This window comes from Hemitrygon akajei, chromosome 16, assembly GCF_048418815.1.
Source record: "Hemitrygon akajei chromosome 16, sHemAka1.3, whole genome shotgun sequence".
Classification (NCBI taxonomy): Eukaryota; Metazoa; Chordata; class Chondrichthyes; order Myliobatiformes; family Dasyatidae; genus Hemitrygon; species Hemitrygon akajei.
This window is the reverse complement of record NC_133139.1, coordinates 63152543-63172389: the sequence shown is the minus strand read 5'-3', so window position 1 is coordinate 63172389 and position 19847 is coordinate 63152543. Positions and strand designations below refer to the sequence as shown.

The following is a 19847-nucleotide window of genomic DNA, read 5'->3' as shown; positions in this document are numbered from 1 at the left end:
TGTAAAATATGTATAATTTAAAACAATATAATTAATGTTTGTCATGCTTGTGATGTAGTGTGCTGCTGCAGCAGAGTTAATTTTCAAGGTATTTATTCTCTTTATCCCAAAAGGTGAGAAGGTGCAATTTGCTCCAATATGGAAACAAACAAGATAAATAGCATTGATTCCTTTTAAGAAAATGGAGACAACTATATGGGGAAATAGAAAATGTATGGTGACTGGAGTGAGAAGTGTTAGTTGAGCCAAACGGCCTGGTTTGTGCTGTATATTTGACATAAGAGGCTGTCAGGCAGTCCAAAGGATCATTAGAAACATTAATGTGAACTATTACATGTGACAGAAATAGAACTGTTAACTGTAGGATTCAACCAACAATGTAACATAGGCTGTTAAGCTCTGCATCAAGGTTAATAATTATCTGCTTGTCTGTTACAGTATAAATACCTCAGTTCTGGAATTATGCCAGGTTCTAACAGCTTGCCATTATACAATCAAATATACAAACCCCATTTCCAGAAAAGTTGGGATATTTTCCAAAATGCAATAAAAACAAAGATCTGTGATATGTTAATTCATGTGAACCTTTATTTAACTGACAAAAGTACAAAGAAAAGATTTTCAATAGTTTTACTGACCAACTTAATTGTATTTTGTAAATATACACAAATTTAGAATTTGATGGCTGCAACACACTCAACAAAAGTTAGGACAGAGGCATGTTTACCATTGTGTTACATCGCCTTTCCTCTTAATAACACTTTTTAATCGTTTTGGAACTGAGGATACTAATTGTAGTAGATTTGCAATTGGAAATTTTATCTATTCTTGCTTGATATAAGACATCAGCTGCTCAACAGTCCATGGTCTCTGTTGTCTGATTCTCCTCTTCATGATGCGCCATACATTTTCAATAGGAGACAGATCTGGACTGGCAGCAGGCCAGTCAAGCACACGCACTCTGTGTCTACAAAGCCACGCCGTTGTAGCCCGTGCAGAATGTGGTCTGGCATTGTCCTGCTGAAATAAGCATGGACATCTCGGGAAGAGTCGTCGCCTCGATGGCAACATATGTCTCTTTAAAATCCTAATATACGCCTCAGAGTCAATGGTACCTTCACATACATGCAACTCACCCATGCCGTGGGCACTGATGCACCCCCATACCATCACAGATGCTGGCTTTTGCACCTTTCACTGATAACAATCAGGATGGTCATTTTCATCTTTGGCACAGAGAACTCGACGCTCGTTTTTTCCGAAAAGTAGCTGAAATGTGGACTCATCTGACCACAGCACACAGTTCCACAGTCTTTTGGTCCATCTGAGATGAGCTCGGGCCCAGAGAACTCGCCGCCATTTCTGCATAGAGTTGATATATGGCTTCCTCCTTGCGTAATACAGTTGCAAGTTGCATTTCTGGATGCAGTGACGAACTATGTTAAGTGACAATGGTTTTCCGAAGTACTCCCGAGCCCAGGTGGCTATAATTGTCACAGTAGCATGATGGTTTGTTAGGCAGTGCTGCCTGAGGGCTCGAAGATCACACGCATTCATCAGTGGTTTCCGACCTTGCCCTTTATGCACTGAGATGTCTCTGAATTCTCTGAATCTTTTCACAATATTATGTACTGTAGATGCTGAAAGACCTAAATTCTCTGCAATCTTGCGTTGGGAAATGTTCCTTTTGAACTGACTAACAATTCTGTCACGAATTTTGGCACAAAGGGGTGAGCCACAACCCATCCTTGCTTGCAAAGACTGAGCCTTTGATGGACGCTGCTTTTACACCCAGTCATGATACCTCACCTGCTACCAATTAGCCTGCTTAATGTGGAGTCTTCCAAACCGGTGTTACTTGAATATTCTGTGCACTTTTCAATCTTATTTTAACTCTGTCCCAACTTTTGTTGAGTGTGTTGCAGCCATTAAATTCTAAATTTGTGTATATTTATAAAATACAATTAAGTTGGTCAGTAAAACGATTGAAAATCTTTTCTTTGTACTTTTGTCAGTTAAGTAAAGGTTCACGTAAATTAACATATCACAGATTTTTGTTTTTATTGCATTTTGGAAAATATCCCAACTTTTCTGGAAATGGGGTTTGTATATAAAACTCAAAACAAAGAAAAAAATCCTCAAAATGAATCTGCTGTTGAGAATGGTGCTACAATTTGTTTAAATGTTTTACAGTAGAACCTTGCTCAATAGGGAACTCCTACCTTTTCAAAATGGCCACTTCGAATGTAATAATCAGCTAAGGAACACCACAGCTTTCCCAGTTGGTCAGTAAAGCGAGTGAGACCTCCCCGGATAATAGCCCCAACGTTCAGAGACTTTACTTTGTCTGGGTTTGTGGAAATGAGATGGCAAAGTTCATGCCACAACTGTGGAAAAAGAAATATCTGTTACTTTCCTCTCAAATCCAGGAAACAAGACTTCCATCACTCTCCCAGAAAGGCATTCAGTTCACTGAACATGTGGTTCATTCATACAAGTTGGTGGTGGAAGGGGAGACAAGAGAATTAGAACACAAACATACCCAACCTTGAAGTGAGTTCCGAAACTACAAGTCACCAGGTTATCTTTTCATTATATGTAACAAATTGCAAATTGAAAATGTGTGACATCAGAGAATGCATTTCTTCAGAACTGTTAAGCACACTAGGCTTTCTGTCAATGCTCCTCTGAAGCCAATCAGCATTGTTATCATTGTATTCCAGCTCCATTGTGAGTTTTAAACTAAAATTAATTTCAAATGTCACTTTCTATAAGTTATTGGAATTTTATAATTGGAACAACAAAATGTCAATTCCATGAAGGCCTCTAACTCATTATGATCCTGCACTGTTTTGGTAGATTTTACACTTACTCTGCATTGCTATTGTTATACTTCATTCTAGTTCAATGCACTGTGCAATGATTTGATATGTATGAACAGTGTGCAGGACAAACCTTTCACTGTATCTTGGTACATGTGACAATAATAAACCAGTGCCAGTCAAATGAAGAAAGAGGTGGTGGACTAGAATGCAAGAGGAAATAAACTGAAGGGAACTGATACAAAATGAAGGCTTATTCAATGATGGGTAATCTCAATACCAAATTCTGTCTCCTCTTCGTAAAAGGTTAGATAATTTTGCCTAGGCAACGGTATGCAATTTAGGAAGGACATGGAAGCTTTAGAAGGGGACAGAAGCAGTTTTACATAGATGATACCTGGATTCAAATTATAAAGAGAGACTGGCCCAATTTGTGTTGTTTCTTCTGGAGCGTTGGTCACTGAGGAGAGATCCAACACAAGTTTATTACATTTTTAGAATCTTTCCCCCCCCGGGTAGAAATGTTAAATACTAGAGGACATGAATATAGGGTGAGATGGGGGCAAGTTTAAGGGAGATGTGCAGGAGAATGGGGTGGTGTGGGAATAACAAATCAGACATGCTCGGGTGGTGTAGTAGACTCAATGGGTTAAATGGCCTAATTCTGCAACCACGTCTCATGGTCTTTACCCTGAGCATTGGAACAATTCCTATTCTAATACTGGCAACCTTTCTGCATGAGGAAACTAAGATGCAGATTTCACTTCCAGCAGTCTTTGGGTCTACTCTGTCATCAAACAAAAAGGTAAATTGGAAATAAACTTACTTGATAATTTGATTTCCCTTCCTTTGAGACAAATGATTCATCATTGACAACAGCAGCAAGCCGGACAGCTGCCTCATCTAAGCGGTCGATTGAGCGGAGATAATCAATGTATTCTTCTGCATTTTCAGGTGACAGCTGTAAGTATTAAACAATAGATAGATAAAACAGAGCATTACAGCACAATATGGACCTTTGGCCCATAACGTTGTGCAGACCTTTTAACCTACTTTATAATCAATTTAACCCTTCCCTCCTACACAAGCCCATAACCCTACCTCCATGCTCCATGTGCCTATCTAAATGAGTCTCTTAAAAGTCCCTGTTGCATCAGCCTCTACCACCAGTCCTTACAGTGCATTCCAGGCATGTATTGAGGGTGGCGTAGTAGCTTAACAGTTAGCACAATACTTTAGAGCACTAGCGGTTGGGGTTTAATTCCCACCACCCTCTGTAAGGGGTTGTACATTTTCTCTGTGGATTTCATCTGGATGCTCTAGTTTTCTCCCACATTTCCAAGACAGGGTTAGTGAACTGCAGGCATGCTATGTTGGTGTCAGAAGGGTGGGCCAGCACAAACATTGAATTGTGTTGCTTGCTGATGCAAAACAATGCATTTCACTGTATGTTTTGATGTGCATGTGACTAGTACACTGGTGACTTGACCACTCTGTGATAAAAACCTATCTCTGGCATCTCCCCTAAACTTTCCTCAAGTCACCTTAAATGCACAAACCCTGGTATTGGCCTTTGCTGACCTGAGAAAGAGGTGCTGGCTGTTCATCCATGTCTCTCAAAACCTTATACATCTCTTATAAAGTTGCCTCTAATCCTCTTATGCTGCAAAGAGAAAAGCCCTAGCTCACTCAACCTCTCCTATAAACATACACTCTAATCCAGCCAGCATCCTGGTAAATCTCCTCTGCACCCTCTCTAAAGCTTCTACATCCTTCTTATAATGAGGTGATCAGAACTAAACACAATACTCAGAGTGTGATCAGATCAGAGTTTTATAGAGCTGCAATATAACCTCATGGCTCTTGAACTCAATTTCCCAACACGAAGGCCCCAATATACATGCCTCCTTCACTCTCATACCTTCAGGTAACGCCTGTAGACTCGGATCGCTGTCTCGGATACTGGAAACTGGCGCACAAACTTCAGGTACATGGGCCATATGCGATAGTGCTGAGTCACAGGGAGAGCCCGCAAGGCGCGGTCAAACGTGCGGCGGGTTCGTGTTATCTTACACTGATCGACCAGAAACTGGCAGTAGTCCAGCCAAATTCGCGGCATCTGAAAAAGATGGGAAATACACATACAAGGTCACAAACAAGAGAAAATCTGCAGATGCTGGAAATCCAAGCAACGCACACAAAATGCTGGAGGAACATAGCAGGCCAGGCAGCATCTATGGAAAAGAGTAGTCGACATTTCAGGCTGAGACCCTACAGCAGGACATAGACATACATGACTGTTTGTTTACCCCCTCACCCCTTCTGAAGTTGCTAACTCACCCAGTAATCTTCAGAAGAGTTGCTACCCAGGGTTGCTATGCTAACTTGTCACTGTAAATTGTCCACACTATATCGGTGAGTGGTCGAATCTGGTGGGTGTTGATGAGAATGTGGGGAGAACAGAATGGGATTAGTGAAACAACGGGTGCTTAATGGTCAGAGCAGACTAGCTGTGTCAAAGGGCTCACTTCCACGCTGTTTCGCTCAATGACATGGTCTTCCACCAATTCTGCTCCAGGTACTCACCACCCTCTAAAGAAGTTACCTCTCAGGTTTCCTGAACCTTTTTATAAACCCTGCTTTGACCACACTTGGAACATTGTGTTCAGCTCTGGTTGCCTCATTACTGGAAGGATGTGAAAGCTTTAGGTAGGGTACAGAGGAGGTTTACCAGGTTGCTGGTAGATAGAGGGCATGGTTTATGAAGAGAAGTTAAGCAAGCTAGAACTTTTCTCTTTGGAGCCAAGGAGGGTGAGAGGTGACTTGATAGAGATGATAAAAGGCATAGGTTGAGGGAACAGCCAGAGACTATTTCCCCCAGGGCAGAAAATGCTAATACAAGGGAACATAATTTTAAGATGACTGCAGGAAAATACAAGGGGGTATGTAAGAGGTATGTTCTTTACATACAGAGTGGTGGGTGCGTAGAATGCCCTGTCAGGGGTGATGGTAGAGGCAGATACATTAGGAACATTTAAGAGACTCTCAGATAGGAATGAAAGAATAATAGAGGGAAGGGTTAGATTGATCTTGGAATGTGCTAAAAGGTCAGCACAACATCATGGGCTGAAGGGCCTGTACAGTGCTGTAAAGTTCTGTGTTCTTATCTTGTATCTGTGCCCTCTCATTTTGGATTCCCCCAGCCTTGAGCAAAAAGACTATGACCATCCACCTTATCTTTAACTCCCATGATTTCCTAAGGTCACCCTCATTCTTCACCTCCCTATCTACTTGTGCAGCCACTTTTCAGTGAGCTATACTCCCAAGTTCCTCTGTTGCACAACCCTCATCAATGTCCTGCTATTCAATTGAGGATAGGACCTAAACAAATGCCTATTTAGGTCCTGTCCTAACTTGACTGTCCAAAATACATCATCTCACTTATCCAAGTTGATATTCTTGTTCAAATGATAGAGCACTCAATGGGCCGAATGGCCTAATTCTGCTCTTATGTCTTATGGTCTTCCACATGCCGTTCAACATTAAATAGAGCATAGCACAGTACAGCACTAGATGGACCCTTCAGCCTATCATGGGCAAAGCCCACCAACCACTGAGTACATCTACATGGAGCATTGTTGCAGGAAAGCAGCATCCATCATCAGGGACACCCACCACCCAGTTCATGTTGTGTCGATCTTGATGCAGATCTCCATCCTCTTCCTGAACCATACATGTTCCTCCATTCTCTTCGTATTTATGTTTAAAGTACAAAGGAAATTTATGATCAATGTACATATGTCACCAAATACAACCCTGAGATTAATTTTCCTGTGGGCATTCACAGTAAATCCAAGAAACAATAGAATCAAAGACAGCCCCATAGGATGGAGAAACAATTAATAAACAAAGATCAGCAAATTGCAAACACAAAAAGAAAAAAAAGTAATAATAAAAATAAATTAACAAAAAGTATCGAGAACATGAGGTGAAGTCTTTGAAAATGAGTCCATAGGTTATGGGAACAGTTCAGTGATGAGGCAAGTGAAGTTGAATGAAATTATCCCCTCTGGTTCCAGAGCTTGATATTTGAGGGGTAATAACTGTTCCTGAGCTTAGTGGGCTGAGTCCATTAGTCCGTGAGCCAGGACCCAAAATTTGGGCCACCAGTACCATCTGGGGGGAATAATTCTTATAGTGATTTTTTGGCAAGGTATACACCACTAGTGCTAGAAAATATGTGATAGCATTGAGGTGGTGGTAGCTTTCTGTGTCTATGGACCACATCTGCCAAGAGCTGAGCTTCCACACATTGAGAAACTGAAGCAGAGATCAGTCACCATTGAGGACCAAGAACTGCAAGTATAGTAGCAGGTGCACGTGTGGGCCCACAGCCTCTCCCAACCAGGCAACACTGTGTCCAGGAAACCAAGGAAGCTGCTCTTCTTGCCTGCAAGAAGAACCTGGTGTGGACACTTGCAAGGCAAACAGATCCAGAGAATCAGACAATCCCAAGCTGGATTGGTTTTAATATCAGCACCTGGGACCAAGAACCAATCTCACAAGATATTGTTGGGTATCTGCCAACCATCAATTCACCAGCCAGAGTTGACCACAGTATTTGAAATCCCGAACCATCAGAGCTGATCAGGAAAGAACTTCATCTAGAAACAATTGTGGTTGTCATGGATCAAGCGCTCCATGCAAAAGCCACTGAAACTTCCTGGAAGCACGAAGAGCGCTTCTTCAACATTCTTCTCAGGATGGGGACGTTCCATACCATATGTAATGCCTTAGCCATCCTAGGAAAGTGATTTTGGGATGCTGGTCTAAAGGATGTATGCATAGAGGCTGGAATTGTCACAAAGGGGTCCATCAATGGAGTCCTTGATGGTTAACACTACAATCGTGCTGTCAGGGTCCACAAGTACATCTATGAAGCACTGATGAGACTCGCATGGGCAGAGTTCACACCGTGGTTGAGGGTCCAGAGAGGAGTGGGATGATCAAATCATTCTTAGACCATGTGAACGACATGGCCAGTGACTTGAACCAAGAAAAGTTGAATAATCTGCTGCAAAGTCCACTCTTAGCTGAACTGATAACCCTGTGGACAGACTTTCTGGAACACCTCCATCACAGGAATGGAGAGCTATCCGCATTCTGGATATCATGCGTTGACATGGTAGAGAACGTAGTACTTGGGCTTCTGCACGCCTCTTGTGAGGGGGCTGAGAATTGCACCTCCATGCTATAAGAACCATGATCCATCCCATGGTGCTTTGCCTATAATAAGATGAATTATGCCAGATACCCGTCCCCTTACTTTGCTCAGATGATGAACCTCCCAGAGAGGAATCCTTCTGTGTATGAGGCCTGCAAGACAGGCCAATTCTCAGTGCAGCTGTCAAGTAACAACCCCTTTGGGCAGATCCCTGTGGACCAGGCTATTGAAACCACAGTGAACAAAGACACACAGACTCCTGGAGGCACATCACGGTTCAGCCTGAATGCTGGAGCTATCAAGCATTGCTACGTAACAGCTGAGCACCGCAGTGCATTCCTGGGACAGTTAAGGGAGATAGTGCAAGGCAACAAATCAGAGCTTTGTCATGCGGAGCTACAACAGCCAAGAATCCAGAAAGATGAGGAAGCAGCTTCAGCAGTGGCTAGCCTCTTACATGAATGGGTCAACCCACTTGCAGAGAACCGGGACCTCATTAGCATCTCTACGGCAAAGGCAGCCCCCAAGGACATTGCCTCCGAGCTGATGAAGGCACATGAGGTTGGTGAGCAATGCTATGCAACCTTCAAAGATGAGAGACTAGAGGAAGACCCACCAGCAAAGAAATTCCATGACCCAATGAAAACCAACAAGCTGAAAACATTCAGTGATATGTGTAAGAAGAGAGAAGTGAAATCAAATGGGAGGGCGATCATCTTGAAAGCAGACAGGTCTTTGTTTGGACACATCATAGTGATGGCACAAGGGCACAGTCTACATATGGAGGATATCCTTTCTCATCCCCTTGGACCATTGCCCTGGGCCCTGTCCACACCAGAAGGATTGCTGAGAAAGATGAATAAAGCTATTTTAGCCACAACCTTGTAGAAAAATGTAGAAGAGCAACTCACAGGAAACCCTGCTGCAGTGGTTGATGAAATGAATTTGGTCCAAAGAGTGAAAGGTGATCAAGTTACTTTCAGAGATGTTGCCACAACAATTCTGGGTATGGCAGAGTAGCAGAATAGATGTTGTGTTCGACACATACAAGGAGAACTTTATCAAGAATACTGAAAGATCTCTACGGAGTAAAGAGACTGGTCATGAGCTTCAAGGTATCACAGGCACACAGACGGTGAGGTAGTGGAGGAGCTTCCTGATCAAAGTCAGTAACAAAAATAGTCTCATTAGCTTCATGGTCCATGAATGGAGGAAGGCGGAGTACAGAGCAAAGCTACAGAAGATTCTGTATGCAGCTGTGAATGACAAATGTTACAGAATCACATCTCAAGACAGTGAGGAGGTGACAGCTCTTCAGTGTCAACAAGAAGCAGATGGCACCTACTTCTCCATGCTGCCCATGCCACAAGAGAGGGATACCAATCTGTAGTGATCTGCTCAGAAGACACAGATGTCTTTAGCATTTTGTGACAAGATTGAGGCCGCATTATTCCAGAAGTGTGGCACTGGAACCCGTACAAGGCTTGTAGACATCAGGAAGGTTGCTGCCACTGTTGGCACAGAGGTTTGTAGGGCTCTCATCGGGTTCCACGCATATATGGGATGTGACACTGCAAGTGCTTTTGCAGGCAAAGGGAAGACAAGTGCCCTAAAACATCTGACCAGCAACAGGGAAACTCAGGACATATTCTTAGAGTTGGGTCAGGAATGGGACTTCTCCCCAGAACTGCTGGACAAACTGGAGGCATTTACATGTCTCCTGTATGCCCCAAAAGTATTGACCACCAAGGTCAATAAGCTCAGGTATCACCTTTTCTATGCCAAAAAAGGTGAAATCGAAAGTCATCAACTCCCACCATGCAAGGACTGCTTAATAAAACATGCACAGCGACCCAACTACCAGGCTGGTGTATGGAAAAGATGTTTGGAGAAGGACCCACAAGTGCCAAGCCCTGTTGGCAGAGGATGGAAGATGGAGAGAGACGAGGAAGCTGAACAGTTGGTGGTGCACTGGTTGGAAGGCCAGCCACTCCAAGATGTATGTGTGTTGCAAATGGCCTCAGGTGTACTGACATGTGTAGACTGTGAGAATCAGGCATCCACCTCAGAGAGTGTGGAAAGTTCAGATGTGGATGATGTGGAAGACTTGGATAATTATTATGATTATTAATAGGTTATGAAAGTATGGAAACCAAAGTATGGAAAGCAGACTTTAAATATATTCATTTTACAACCAAATGGGGCCTAGGTTATGGCTGTGTGGAACCCCACATTTGAATTATGGTACTGTAATTCTATATGCTATGACAAAAGCTTACGATTGTTTTGATTTGATACAATAATATGGAAAATATCATGACATTGATAAAACTCCAGAAATCTCTCCAAATGAGGATTTTTTACCTTTGGGGGTGGGGTAACAATTCTGCTGAACTGATGTTAATATCAAATATATACAAAAAGTGATTACTTATTTGAATTCCTGAATAAATTTTCTACAAATCCATGTGATTATATGTGTTCTAGGGTTTTATTAACTTTTCCAAAATAAACAAATACTTTTCTAAAAATGAAATGATTCACTCTACTGAAATTGGGCACTGCACTGCGAGTGCCACCCATGACATAGTTTTCAATATAGAATTTTATAACAACATTTGATGAAAAGTGCTTGAACTCAGCTATCATTGTGACAAATTTCAATGTTGAGGGATCACTGATGACAAAATACCACTAGGTTGAATATATATGTTGTACTTTATATTGGCCACTTTGCAGAAATGCTTATTTTAGGGTAGTGTTATAAAATGCACGATAGCACACATAAAGCTACCACTGGTGCAATGCTATCACATATTTTCTAACTCTAGAGATGGATAGCTTGCCAAAAATCACTATGAGCATTATTCCCCTCAGATGGTACCGACCAACCCTACTGGCTCACAGACTACGTAGGCTCCTGATGGCAGCAGCAAGAAGAGAGCATGACCAGGGTGGTGGGTGTCCCTGATGATGGATGCTGCTTTCCTGCAACAACACTCCATGTAGATGTACTCAGTGGTGTGGAGGTCTTTGCCCATGATAGACTGAGCAATATCCACTTCTTTTGTAGGATTTTCCATTCAAGGACAATGGTTTTCCCACACTAGGCTGTGATGCAGCCAGTCAATATACTCTTCATCAAACAGCTATAGAAGTTTGTCAAAGTGTTAGATGTCATGCCGAATCTTTGCAAACTTCTGAGGAAGTAGTCACTACTGTGCTTTCTGTGCAATGGTACTTGCGCGCTGGGCCCTGGACAGATCCTCTGAAATGATAACTGAGGAATTTAAAGTTGCTGACCCCCTCTACCTCTGATCCCACAATAAGGACTAACTCATGGACCTCTGGTTTCCTCCTCCTAAAGTTATCATCTTCTTGGTCTTGCTAACATTGACTGAGAGATTTTTGTTGTTGTGGAACCACTCAGCCAGATTTTCAATCTCCCTCATATATGCTGATTCATCACTATCTTCGATTTGGCCAATGACAGTGTCAACAAACTTGAATATAGTATTGGAGCTGTGCTTAGCCTAACAGTCATAAGTATTAAGCAAGTAGAGCAGGGGGCTAAGTACACGGCTTATGGTGCATCTGTGTCGATAGAGATTGTGGAGACGTTGCTGCCAATCCAAACTGACCAGGTCTGCATCTGAGGAAACCAAGGATCTGGTTGCTCAAGAAGGTATGGAGACCAAGGTCTTGTAGGTCATTAGTCCTGAGGGGATGATAGTACACTGGACACCGAGCTGTAGTCAATGAAGAGCATTCTGATGTACGCATCTTCACTTCCAGATGTTCCAGGGTTGAGTGAAGAGCCAATGAAACAACATCTGCTGTTGACCTGTTGTGACTGCAAATTTGTGTGCACCCAAATCACTTCCCCAGTAGGAGTTAATCTGTTTCTTCACCAACCTCTCAAAGCACATAATCACAGTGGATGCAAGTGCTACTGGATGATCGTTATTGAGGCAGATTACTACATTATTCTTAGGCACCAGTATAATTGAAGTCCCTCTAACCTCAGTTGAAGATAACAGTAAACACTCCAGCTGGTTGATCAATACAGATCTTTATAAAAGCCTCTTAAATTTAACCAAACTGTCCCCTTCCAGGCACCTATCACACTCTGTAAAAAAAAGTGCGACCAAACAGGCAGCAAGACCGTGGTGGCACCAGCTAGGATGAGCCGTCTTCTAATTACCAGCATCAGGAGAGTGAAACCCTATACCTAACAGTTCCCCTGTCATCAGATATCTAAATGGTCCATGAACACTACCTGGTTTTTCTTTCTCCTTCCACAATTTATTTACTTTGTAATTTATAGTCTTTGCCACAAAGCAAATAATTTTATGACTTATGTCAGTGACAATAAACCTGATTAAGATTCTGATCCTAATACAGTACACAAATACCTTGTGCATGAACACCAGGGCACGCTCATGGCAGTTGTTAACCTCCTCATACCCAGGGTCTGTGATGCATCTCCCCTTCACTTGCTTCCGTCGCTGCTTCAGGTAATTATACCACAGCTTGTAACTGGGAAAGAATGAGCAGATTAACATATTAGAATTTATTACAAAGAGCGGGTCATTGAATTCAGAAAGCGGAACACACATCCTGTATGGTGCTGAGGTTAAAATGATTGAGAGCTTCAAGTGCCCATAGTGTAAAAATCACCAAAACCTTGTCCTGATCCAACCACGCAGATGCTAAGGTCAAGAAAGCACACTAACACCTCTACTGCATGCTGGCTGTATCACATCCTGATATGGAAACACCAATGCCCAGGAACATTAAGGTCCACAGAAAGTGATGGATGCAGCCCAGCCCATCACAGGCAAAGCCTTCCCCACCATTGAGCACATCTACAAGAAGCCATGGCACAAGAAAGCAGTATTCATGATCAAGGATCCCCACCATCCAGGCCACGCTCTCTTCTCACTACTGCTGTCGGCAAAGAGGTATAAGAGCCTTAGGTCCCACACCATCAGGTTCAGGAACAGTTATTACCCTTCAACCACTAGACTCCTGAACCAGTGTGGATAACTTCACTCACCTCAATTCTAAAATGATTCCACAAAATAGAGACTCAATTTCAAGGACTCTATAACTTACGTTCTCAAAATTATTTATCGCTTTTTTTGAACCATTTGACTTTTTGCATATTGATTGCCAGTCTTTATGTATAGTTTTCAAAAACTGTATTGTATTTCTTTATTTTCCTGTAAATACCTGCAAGAAAATGAATCTCAATGTTATGTATGGTGACATGTATGCAAGCTGATAATAAGTTTACTTTGATTTTAACTTCCTCAAGGCTAAGGAAATTCATTAGAACAAGATACATGAAAGTTCAAAGTAAAATTTATTATCAGAGTACATACATGTCACCACATACAACCCTGAGATTCGTTTTCCGCGGGCATACTTAGCAAATCTACTGTAAACATCAGAAACTATTAACTAAGCAAACTGTAAATGCAGACATGATAAATAACGAGCATGAAATAACAATATAACAGAACCCTTACATGAGTGCAGATACCCCCTTTTGTTCAAAAGCCTGATGATTGAGGGGTAGTAACTGTTCTGGAACCTGGTGGTGCCAGTCCTGAGGCTCTTGTACATTCTATATGATGGCAGCAGTGAGGAAAGGGCATGGCCAGATGGTGAGAACCTTTGATGATGAATGCTGCTTTTCTATGTCAACGTTTCAAGTAGATGTGCTCAATGCCTGGGAGGGTTTTACCCATGATATACTGGGCAGAATCTACTACCTTTTGTAGGATTTTCCGCTCAAAGGCAGCGGTGTTCCCATACCAGGCCATAATGCAGCCAGTCAGCACACTTTCCACTATACATCTATAGAAGTTTGCCAAGTCATGTCAAACCTCCAGACTCCTGAGGAAGTGGAGGCACTGTAATGCTTTACTTCGCAATAGTATTTGCGATGGGTCCAGGGCAGGTCCTCTGAGACAGTGACACCCAGGAATTTAGGCTTCAAACTTTCTCACTTCTCTTCTGCAGGTGCTTTCACTGCTTATTCAATGTCAATTGATTATTAGTTGGCCAAATAAAGTCTGTTTAAATAGGCTGATAGCTCAATGATCAAAGCAGACAAGACAGATTTAAAATGATGCAGCAAAGAGACTACAAGGAGAGTAGGGAATATCTTTATTTTTAGTTTTATAAGCACAGTAGGTGCAATTTGGAATCTACTTAACCTGGAAGAGTTATGGAGTCAATCAAGGGCATTAAAAGAACAGAAAAGGCATTAGAGGGAAAATAACTTTTAGAACTAGGGTGAATAGGTAATAATGTGGCGACCCACTTTCTGCGCAGGCGAACCGGCTCACAAATAGCCAGCGTGCGGGGGGAGACTTTAGTAATGTACCTCTGACGTCATTTCCGCCCGGAGAGGGCGGGCGCTAGGGATTTAAATGCCAGCACCGCAAAGTTTGAATAAACTAGTCTCGAAACGACTTACCGACTGCGTGTCGTTATTTCAGCGCTGTGTGTAGCACATCGCTACATTGGTGACCCCAACGGTCCAAACGGGATTTGGACCAAAGATGACCGAATCTTCATCTGTTCACGCAGTTTCGCTAAAACTGCCGACTTTCTGGACGCTGCGACCACGCGTGTGGTTTAGCCTAGCAGAAGCCCAGTTCCAGATTCGGCAGATATCCTCTGATTCCACACGTTACTACCACGTGGTGAGCGCCCTTGACCAGGAGACGGCCGCCCAGGTTGCGGATTTCATACAGTCGCCCCGGAGGAAGGCAAATATGAAGCATTCAAAGCGCTGCTCATTGAGACCTTTGGCCTCTCACGGCGTGAGCGGGGTGCCCGCCTGCTTCACCTGGACGGTTTGGGAGACAGACTGCCGTCAGCATTGATGAACAAGATGCTGTCCCTGGCTGACGGACACAAGCCCTGCCTCATGTTCGAGCAAGCGTTCCTGGAGCAACTGCCCGAGGACATACATCTGCTGCTGGCTGACGCAGATTTCAGCGACCCCCGGAAGGTGGCAGCCCGGGCAGACGTTCTGTGGAAAGCCAAGAGGGAGAGCGTGGCGTCCGTCGGTCAGATTACCAGACCAGGCCCGGCAGGGGGGCGCACACAACACAGAGGCAGGAGTGAGGAGGCCAGTGAACAGTGGTGTTTCTACCACCAGCGGTGGGGCACAAAAGCCCGCCGTTGTCGCCCGCCCTGCAAGGGCCAGGGCCAGCTGCCGCTAATGACTATGGCGGCTGGCCACCAGGACAGCCTCTTGTACGTCTGGGACAAACAGTCAGGACGCCGCTCTTGGTCGACACCAGAGCAGAGATCAGCGTCTTGCCCCCGACGGGAAGACAGGACCCACCCTGAGGGCCGCAAACGGCAGCACGATACGGACCTACGGCACCCGCACAGTACAGCTGCAGTTCGGTGCCAGCCGGTTCACGTGGGACTTCACACTGGCCGCTGTGGCCCAACCACTCCTGGGGGCGGACTTCTTGCGAGCTCACAGCCTGCTGGTCGACTTGCAAGGGAAAAGATCGGTACATGCCGAGACTTTCCAGACGTTCTCCCTGGGTGAAGCCAAGTTGCCAGCCCCACACCAGGACTCCATCACGCTGTCGGACAACGAATTCACCAGAATCCTGGCAGACTTCCCATCGATTCTGGCACCGCAGTTCACGGCAGCCATGCCCAGACACAGGGTACAGCACCACATTCCGACCCAGGGACCACCCCTCCACGCCCGCGCATGAAGGCTCCCCCCGGAAAAGCTCCGCCTGGCGAAGGAGGAATTCAAACGGATGAAGGAGTTGGGGATCATACGGCAGTCCGGGAATTCAAGCGGATGGAGGAGTTGGGGATCATACGGCAGTCCGACAGCCCATGGGCCTCCCCCCTGCACATGGTGCCCAAAGCAACAGGGGGCTGGAGACCATGCGGCGACTACCGCAGGCTGAACGAGGCTACAACACCGGACCGCTACCCTGTGCCGCACATTCAGGACTTTGCAGCAAACCTGCATGGCGCACGGATCTTCTCCAAGGTAGACTTCGTCCGGGGATACCATCAAATCCCGATGCATCCGGACGACGTCCCCAAAACGGCACTCATCACCCCTTTCGGCCTTTTCGAGTTCCTCCGCATGCCGTTCTGCCTAAAGAATGCCGCACAGACATTTCAGCGGTTAATGGACGCGGTGGGACGCGACCTGGACTTCGCTTTCATCTATCTGGACGACATCCTCATAGCCATCAGTTGTCATCAGGAGCATCTGTCCCACCTCCGTCAACTCTACGCCCGACTGAGTGAATATGGCCTCACGATCAACCCGGCCAAGTGCCAGTTCGGTCTCAATACCATCGACTTCCTGGGCCACAGGATTACCAAAGACGGGGCAACACCTCTGCCCGCCAAGGTAGATGCGATCCGCCACTTTGCCCGGCCCAACACGGTCAAAGGCCTGCAGGAGTTCATTGGTATGGTGAACTTCTACCACTGTTTCCTCCCCTCAGCAGCCTGTATCATGCGCCCTTTGTACACCCTGATGTCGGGTAAAGGCAAGGACATTACTTGGGACAAGGAGGCCGGGGCCGCTTTCGTTAAAGTCAAGGAAGCCTTGGCAGATGCCGCAATGCTGGTGCACCCCAGAACGGACGTTCCGACCGCCCTCACGGTGGACGCATCCGACACAGCAGTCAGTGGTGTGCTGGAGCAGCTCATCAAGGGGCGCTGGCAACCCTTGGCGTTCTTCAGCAAGCACCTACGACCACCCAAACTCAAGTACAGTGCTTTCGACCAGGAGCTGTTGGCTCTATACCTGGCGATCCGGCATTTCAGGTACTTCTTGGAAGGCAGGCCATTCGCCGCGTTCACGGACCACAAACCGTTGACCTTCACGTTCACGAAGGTGTCCGATCCCTGGTCGGCTTGCCAGCAGCGACATCTGTCCTACATCTCGGAATACACGACGGACATCCAGCATGTCTCGGGGAAGGACAACATCGTGGCGGACGCACTCTCCAGACCAGCTGTCCAGGCCCTGTCCCTGGGGGTGGACTATGCAGCACTGGCAGAGGCGCAGCAGGCAGACGACGAGATGCCCAGCTGCAGGACTTTCTCGTAGGCCCAGGTGCTAGGACCCTCCTGTGCGACGTGGCTACAGGCCAACCTCGCCCCATCGTCCCAGCAGCCTGGAGGCGGCGAGTTTTCCGACTCCATACACGGTTTGGCGCACCCATCTATCAGGACAACCGTCCGGCCGGTCTCCAGCAAGTTCGCGTGGCACGGACTTCGCAAGCAGGTCAGTGAATGGGCCAGAACGTGCGTGCAGTGCCAAACAGCCAAGGTGCAGCGGCACACTAAAGCCCTGCCACAGCAGTTCGAACCCACCCACCGGAGGTTCGATTACATTCATGTGGATGTCGTGGGCCCCCTACCAGTGTCCCGAGGAGCGCGGTACCTCCTAATGATGGTAGACCGGTTCACGAGGTGGCCAGAGGCGGTCCCGTTCACCGACACATCTGCCGATTCCTGCACCCGAGCACTGATCGCAACCTGGGTAGCACGCTTCGGGGTACCGGCCCACATTACCTCCAACAGAGGTGCCCAGTTCACCGCCAGCCTGTTGGGAACACAGCTGCACCACACAACTGCCTACCACCCACAGTCGAACAGACTGGTGGAGCGCTTCCACCATCACTTGAAGTCGGCTCTCATGGCCCGCCTGAGAGGATCTAACTGGGTGGACGAGCTTCCCTGGGTCCTGCTTGGAATTCGTACAGTGCCCAAAGAGGATCTGCATGCCTCGTCGGACGAGTTGGTGTACGGCGCGCCCCTGGCCATCCCGGGAGATTTCATACCAGCCCCAAGGGGGCAAGAGGAAAAACCCACAGCAGTCCTGGACAGGCTACGCGAAAGTACCAACTTCACAGCACGGATGGACCCCGACCCATGTACCCAAAGACCTGCAAAACTGTAAGTTTGTGTTTGTACGAAGGGGCGGGCACCGGGCCGTACGAGGGGCCGTTCAAGGTGATCAATAACAACGGGTCCACGTACGTTCTGGACATTGGGGGGAGAGAGGAGGTTTTCACGGTGGACCGACTCAAACCAGCCCATGTGGACTTGGCGCAGCCAGTCGAGGTTCAGGCACCGCGGCGCAGAGGCAGACCTCCCAAACAGAGGCTGATCCAGACTGTGGACATTGGGGGCTTTATCGCCGGTTCTGGGGGGGGGCGTTATGTGGCGACCCACTTTCTGCGCAGGCGAACCGGCTCACAAATAGCCAGCGCGCGGGGTGAGACTTTAGTAATGTACCTCTGAAGTCATTTCCACCCGGAGAGGGCAGGCGCTAGGGATTTAAATGCCAGCACCGCGAAGTTTGAATAAACTAGTCTCGAAATGACTTACCGACTGCGTGTCATTATTTCAGCACTGTGTGTAGCACATCGCTACAATAAGGATATCATGAAATTGATGGGCCAAATGGTGTTCTACTTAACTATCTATTTGATGGGCCAAATGGTGTTCTACTTAACTATCTATAACTCAAACTATTTTGGGGACCTTTTGTATTGCTTGGAAATACCATATGCACAGATCAAGGAACACTTTATAAGTGAAATGTGAAGTTTAAATGTGAATTTGGTGTGTGACGGATGCTGAAATAAACGGTTAAATAAAATTTTTCTTTAAATAGGCAAGTAACTTCAATATAATTGCCTCCATTTTAGTCACAGAAATCTTAGAACACTACGGCACAGAAACAGACCCACGTCCCATCTAGTCAATGATGAATTATTTTCTGCCTCATCCCATCAAACTGTACCTGGATCATTGCTCTCTATACACCTCGCATCCAGGTACCTACCCAATTAAGTGTTGAAACTGAACCCACATCCACTGACAGCTCATACCACCCTCTGAGTGAAGAAGTTCTCCCTCACGTCTCCCTCCAGTTCTAGACTCAGTGGGGAAAAAAGCCCATCTATACCCTGCATAAGCTTGCATACCTCTATTACATCTGCCCTCATTCTCCTACACTCTAAAGATGTCCCTTTAACTCAGGTCCTCATGCCCAACAAGATCCTTGCCTGCCTGTTAGGGAAGTTTTTCCACAATACCTGCCAGGAAGTTCTTTGAGTGCTCGTTCATAGATCATGTTCACCATATGTTTGGGAGCAGAATGTTTGTACTCTATGTAACGGATCCAGCATTTGACGGAGTAGGGGTTGCGAATGATCTCTTCTTCATAAGGTAGATCATCTTCTTCCTGTGAAGTTCAGGTGAGAAATATGACAGAAGACAAATTTTCCCCAAAACAGTCACCAATCTACTCAGTGGCCATTTTATTAGGCATCTTCTGTACCTAATGAAGTGGCCATTGAATGTACATTCATGCTCTTCTGCTGCTGCAGCCCATCCACTTCAAGGTTCAACGTGTTGTGTGTTCAGATGCTTTTTTGCATGCCGTTGTTGTAGCGTGTGGTTATTTGAGCTATTGTTGCCTTCCTGTCAGCCTGAACCAGTCTGACCATTCTCCTCTGACCTCTCTCATTAACAATGTATTTTTGTCCACAGAACTGCCACTCACAGGATAGCTTTCTGTTTTTCACACCATTCTCTGTAAACTCAAGAGACTGTTGTACTTGAGAATCCCAGGAGATCGCAGCAGTTTCTGAAATACTCAAAACCACCCCATCTGGCACCAACAATCTTTTCATGCTCAAAGTCACTTAGATCACAATTCTTCCTCATTCTGAAGTTGGTTCTGAACAACAACTGAACCTCTTAAC

General features: G+C 45.6%; 1 protein-coding gene across 1 annotated transcript in view; it reads right to left on the bottom strand.

The window, feature by feature from the left end:
• The window catches only part of xab2 (XPA binding protein 2), a 78993-nt gene that overhangs the window by 57226 nt on the left and 1920 nt on the right, over positions 1-19847 (bottom strand). Inside the window, exons 2-6 of the mRNA XM_073069026.1 lie at positions 19176-19324; positions 12462-12585; positions 4744-4941; positions 3649-3783; positions 2223-2387 (exon numbers count right to left, since the gene is read on the bottom strand). Of these exons, the coding sequence (XP_072925127.1) occupies positions 2223-2387; positions 3649-3783; positions 4744-4941; positions 12462-12585; positions 19176-19324 (771 nt within the window). The remainder of the gene's footprint in view (positions 1-2222; positions 2388-3648; positions 3784-4743; positions 4942-12461; positions 12586-19175; positions 19325-19847) is intronic.